General features: G+C 46.3%; 1 protein-coding gene across 1 annotated transcript in view; it reads left to right on the top strand.

The window, feature by feature from the left end:
- Positions 1-6,000, top strand: part of Rsbn1l (round spermatid basic protein 1 like) — a 51,378-nt gene that overhangs the window by 14,874 nt on the left and 30,504 nt on the right. Inside the window, exon 2 of the mRNA XM_050139803.1 lies at positions 4,818-4,934. Within this exon, the coding sequence (XP_049995760.1) occupies positions 4,818-4,934 (117 nt within the window). The remainder of the gene's footprint in view (positions 1-4,817; positions 4,935-6,000) is intronic.

The following is a 6,000-nucleotide window of genomic DNA, read 5'->3' as shown; positions in this document are numbered from 1 at the left end:
TTTAAGGTAATTACGGTAGTTCCTGCCTGAGACCAGCACAGTTCAGCAAGGTGGAGCTGAGCCAAGGTGCTCCTGCCTCAGAGCCATTTGGTGCCCCTGAGCCACACACAGTTCCAGGCACACAGCAGTCCACATTGTCATCAAGCAAGCCATAGCACTTTACTCCAAATGCTCCATTCAAAAGTTCTGTCTCCCGCAGAAGCCAGACTGAGATCGCGATGGTGGCACAGCCCAGAAAGCCGGCATTTTAAAACAGCCAGTTTTTTCCTGCTGCTGAGTCAGGACAATTTCTTTGCGGCACGCAACCCAGAAACAGCAAAAAGCTGTCTTAAATTCTCTCTCTCTCCTTTTTAAGCCCTCTCAGGTTTTTAAGTGGATTTAGCCCATCACGTCTGGGCGCCACCAGGGTTTCCTCAAGTCAGGGACCCCAGCCTAAGGGTCGCATTACCACAAAGGCTGGGCCTTCCTCATCCATTGCTTATTCAAGACAATGTCCTACAGGCCGATCCCACGGAGACATTTTCTCAGTTAAGATACTGTCTTTCCAGGTACGTTAGGCCGAGAAAAACCAGATAGTGTGTGAGTGCTTGTTTGCAGGCATGTGTGTACAACATGTATGCTTGGTGCTTGTACAGGTCAGAGGGGGTATTTGATCCCCAGGGCCTGCAGTGGGCCATCCCTCTGACACCAGCCTTCCCGCTGGTGACAGAGACTTTGTAGTAGTCTAGGAAGCATAGGGCGTGTGACCGTTGCTGTAGGACTGTGCTACACTGCTACCCTTGACCAGGAAACAGAATAAGGGAGAAGAGAAGCAAACGACCTTTGCCCTCCAGAGTCCGCATAGCCTGGGGTTTTAGGAGCCCCAGAGCAGCGGCTCCAGGCCTCTCTAGGCCAGCAGTTTACAAGGCCCGTGCGCTGGGTTAGATGGAACTGGATGTTCCAGTCTCTTTGTCTTTTTCTCGTTTACTTTTCGAGGCTGAGTTTCCGAGTTTCTCTCTAACTTTGGCCGGATAGACTAGGATAGACCAGGCTGGAGACCCGCCTTCCTTTTCCTCCCAGGTGCTGAGATTAAAGGCGTGCACCACCACCACCTGGCTCAGTTCTTAATACACAGAAGTTTCATTGATTTAAAGACCACTTACCCTTCCAGCAAACCATGCCTGCCTGCATGGACAAACGTTTATAGGAAGGGGCAGGGTCAGGTACTTTACTGTCCACCTTACAACTGTCCTTTCATGGGAAAGATTTCTTTTTACATTCCTAGTAACGTTGCCCCCCCCCCCCCATCCCTTTTTTCTTGATCTTAGGCAGGGTCTCACTGTGTAGCCCCGACATTGCTAGAACTCACTACATTACCAGGTTGGCTTCAAACTCAGAGACCCAGCTGCCTCTGGCTCCCTAGTGCTGGGTAAAGGTATAGTGATGTGTTGCTTTTGAACGAACAAATAAAGCTTGCCTGAAAATCAGAGTGCAGAGCTAAACCATTAGTTGGCCATAAAGGCCAGGCAGTGGTGGCACGTACCTTTAATCCAAACACTCAGAAGACAGGCAGATGGATCTCCGGATCTAGACCTCCTCGAGTTCAATACCACCCTGGGCAACACAAAATTGAATCTGTCGAAAAGAGAGACAGAGCTCACACAAAGGTGATCCCAGCCCTTGGGATCGCACACCTTTAATCCTAAGAAGGTGGAGGCGGGTATATAAGGTGGGAGGGGACAGAAGCTCAGATGTTGTCTGAGGATTCATGGAGATGGGATGCCCATTTTGTCTGAGCATCGGTAGAGGTAAGAACTCTCTAGTGACTGACTGTTCTGCTTCTCTGACCTCTCAGCTTTCACCCTCTAATATCTGACTCTGGGTTTTTATTATTAAGAACAATTAGAATTTGTGCAGCATAAAGGAACGTGTCTGGCTAATTCTGCATCTTTCTTTTTTATTTTTACTTTGTATTAGGACTCTCCTGTTTTGTCCTTCTGCTTGTATCTTACAGGAATTAAACAAGTGCAGACTATTGCCTGCTGTAGGAGGCGGGGAATGCAAACTAAACTGTTTGTAATTTCATTGGAGAGTGAATAACGAGCTGGATCATTAGGTTTCAAACCAGGAGGTGCCTACTAACATATCAGAGCAGACCCCGGCAGATCCCATTCTCCCAGCATCCCTCAGTCCCTGCCTGTTACAGGGTCGTCCTGACCAGCACACCTGGAGCCTACCCAAACTACTCTGATTCTTATGGAACCCAGCCATTATGCCAGCCCAATTTACCCTTTGACCTCTTTGCCTCCTGGCTCTCCCTCTCCTCTCCCCGCTTCCACATGGCCCAGTTCAGCCTGCTGATCATGTCCGCTACGCACTTTCCCAGATGTCTCTGCCTCTAGCTGTGTTCTCCTCTTGTCTACAGTAAGCTTTCTCCATCACATCTAGGAGGATCATAGTCTTTTTTCCTTCTTCCTACTTTCCTTCCTTCCTTCCCTCCATCCTCTTCTCTCCCTCTCTCCCTCTCTCCCTCTTCTCTCCCTCTCTCCCTCTCTTTTCCCCTCTTTGGTTTCTTAAGACTGTTTCTCTGTGTAACAGTCCTAGCTGTCCTGGAACCTGCTTTATAGACCAGGCTGGCCTCGAACTCACAGGGATCCGCCTGCCTCTGCCTCCCGAGTGCTGAGATTAAAGGTGTGCGCCACCACCGCCTGGCATAAAATCATTTTTAATTGGTAGGGATAAAGGAATTCTCGAAAAAGGAACATAATGATTTTGGCAGACTGAGTTGGGTTAGGCAAAGGCATTCATAAGTGTAATTAGCAGAAATGTTGAAATATTTATTACATTTGAGCAAGGAATCTGGAATGGCATTGGTAAGTAGAGGAAGAAAAGACAGAAAAGTTAAGTACTGACCTCTTAAAGTCTTGAACAGCATACCAGTATAACAGAACTGAAAACTGCAGAGAAAACAGTGAGTTTCTGGGCCTTATTTGGAAAAAAAAAGCCTTTGCTTTGCTTGCTTTTGTGTGCAGTGTAAACGGCTCTGCCAGACCTGTGGGAGATGCACTCAGTCGTCCACACGTCAGATACGTAGGAGTGTTCCAGAGATGACGGCCATTCTCTACCCTGCAGTCCTCCAAAAAACATATGGGAGAACAGAGAAATGTCTGGAGGTCCCCTGCTCTTGTGTGAGGCGCAGCTACACCCTGTTTTCCCAAGCCTGCACTTTATCTCCCCAGTCTGTGTGGTGGGGCTTCTAGGACCTGCTGACACCAACCGTGTTTTCTTCCTTTAGTTAGACAGAAACAAGGAGAATTTGTTTAATTTGTTCTAAGCAAAAGTGATGTGATTAATTATTTTGAAGAGATTTAATTAGTGTGTTGCCCCTTTGAGACACTCACAGTTTTAGCATTTTAAAAACTAATAAGCAGACGAGTGGGTTTTGTTCGGACGTTTTCATACATATGGTTTTGTCGATTCTCACCTGTGATGTCGCTTCCTCCCACACTAACCCTCTTCACCTTCCTGTTGCCTGGAAAGAGGATGAAAGATGATTTGGTTCTAAGTACCTTCAAGAAACGAAGGTGTGCAGTTTGGCAGGGACTGGCTAGGCAGGATTGGAGAATGTCCTTAATGACAACCGTGTAGTCACAGGAGACTGTAGGTGAGACAGAGCTTCATTTACAGAAAAGTCACACCACTCCTGTGTGGAAGACTTGCCAGGTGTCCTCAGCTCCTGCTGGTGCAGGAAGATGAAGGTCAGCATCAGCACCACCTTCTGAGTCCTGGCTGGACTGTAGAACAGGTTCAGATAACACTGGCTGATTCAGACCACCTGAGGGATGAAGAAGGCCGAGTTCTTCCTAGGTGACCCGTAAAGAATGTTCTCTGAGGCGGGACATTGGCCACACCTGTGCCCTCCAGGGACCGAAGTGCTGGAGGCTGGAGCTCAAGCTCCTCCTGAGTCTTTTCTAAGCCACTCTTCACCTGGGAGGGGCTCACGTGGTCAAAACACCACTGATGCTGTCGGGCCACGAGGCCAGGCCAATGCATGTGGTGTCATAGGAAGCTGTGAAGTCCCTCCACAGAGTCTCCAAGAAGCAGAAGACCATGGCTATACTATAAATGCAGAGGCGTAGGGGCGTGCGTGAGCCCTTTGGCTTCTAATTCAGTTCTGGTTCCTAGCACACACACAGGACTGTGGATTGCTACTAATTCTGTGAGTTTACCCTGTTATAAATAAGCCTCTTATATACTCCATTCTGGGCTAGTGTGGAAATGGTCTGCTTATTGCCACAGTTTATAGTAATATAAACTAGTGACAGCAAGGCCATATCTTTGTGTGTATGTTATGTGTGTACACATAACAGGGTGTGTGTGCTTGCTTTCAGAGCAGAACTGTGCAGCCGGTCTGCTCCAGTAAAGATAGTTTTCTGTAATTCGAGTTAACCCTGCATTTTGTGACATGAAATGAGGGAAAATTATCATTGAAATTAAATGTGTGTGATAAATTTTGATCTGTATTGAGTGCTCAGTGAAAGAAATGTAGAAATTTGACCTAAAACTGAGAAAGGAAAAGAAAAGGGAATTTTTTTTCCTGTCATCATGATTTTTGTGTGTATGATGTTCATTTTGTTTGTGTTTTTGTTCTTTTTGGGGTGATCAGGTGTCACTTTGTTGTCCTTGCTACCCCGGACTTCACTGGCCTCCAGCTCACTGAGATCAGAGGCGCGGGTGACCACGCTCAGTCTTCTTATGTATATGTCTAGGAATTGAGCTAACGTTCATGGAGAATAAAGAAGATTTCTAACAGTTTTAAATATTTTTTGTCTTTTCAGATAAAATCAAAGACAAAATTAAAGAGAACGACAAAGAAAAAGAGAGAGAAAAAAAGAAACACAAAGTAATGAGTGAGATCAAGAAGGAAAATGGAGATGTAAAGATTCTGCTGAAAAGTAAGTTTGTTTCAGTGAACTTTGTCTGTATTAATGTTCAGTACACTGGTCAGCCAGGTGATTGAAGTAAGGAATGCTATCTGGAAAGCTTTTTCCTGAGAGTGAAGTGAAGAGCAGCCGTAGCGCTGGGCCTGTAGTCTGCAGGCTGCCATGCTTTGGGTATGGGTAAGCTCATATAAAAACAGGTGTGTAGATTGGTGTATGCATTGATATAATTTGGAATAAAAGGCCGCAGTAACCTCTGGCATGAGAGGGATGGTGACGACTGCTCTCCTACAGATTACAGCAGAATCGCAGAGCAGGGCTGAGAGGGACAGTTCACCCTGAGCTGAGCCACAAGGGGCGCTGTCTCCTTTTCTTCCTTGCTTGCTGAAGAGTATCTTGTTTTTGTTTTTCTTTTCAGGATCAGGTTTCTCTCTTTAGTCCTGGCTGTCCTGGATCTCACTCTGAGGCTGGGTTTAAAGAAAGGCCTCTGCAGCGCAGTGGTGGCGCACGCCTTTAATCCCAGCACTTGGGAGGCAGAGGCAGGCGGATCTCTGTGAGTTTGAGGCCAGCCTGCTCTACAAGAGCTAGTTCCAGGACAGGGACAAAAAAAAAGGAAGGAAGGAAGGAAGGAAGGAAGGAAGGAAGGAAGGAAGGAAGGAAGGAAGGAAGGAAGGAAGGAGAGAGAAAGGAAAGGAAGGAAGGAAGGAAAGAAAGAAAGAAAGAAAGAAAGAAAGAAAGAAAGAAAGAAAGAAGGAAAGAAAGGCCTGTGCTATGTGTTCAGTCAGTTCAGTTTGTGCTTGTACATGGGAAAAGGTAGGGAGAAGAATTTTGGGGTAGTATATTGGACAGCAACATAACAAATTCTATAAAAAATCAGAACATATCTTAGAATAGAGATAAGAACAGTCTCAAATTCACTTAGGTGGTTAGGTATGAATCAGTGACGTTCTTTTGTTAGGAAGCTGGGAAGGCATTGGCTATTCTGTTAGTTTGATAGTTGTTAAAAAACAGCTGGGGATGGCGCACACCTGTAATCCCAGCACACAGAAGGTAGAGGCAGGAGGATCTCTCTGAGTTTGAG

Source organism: Alexandromys fortis, unplaced genomic scaffold, assembly GCF_014885135.2.
Source record: "Alexandromys fortis isolate MF-2015 unplaced genomic scaffold, M_Fortis_MF-2015_v1.1 scaffold_38, whole genome shotgun sequence".
NCBI lineage: Eukaryota > Metazoa > Chordata > Mammalia > Rodentia > Cricetidae > Alexandromys > Alexandromys fortis.
Note: the sequence above shows the minus strand (reverse complement) of the source record. Positions and strands in the feature narration are given on the sequence as shown.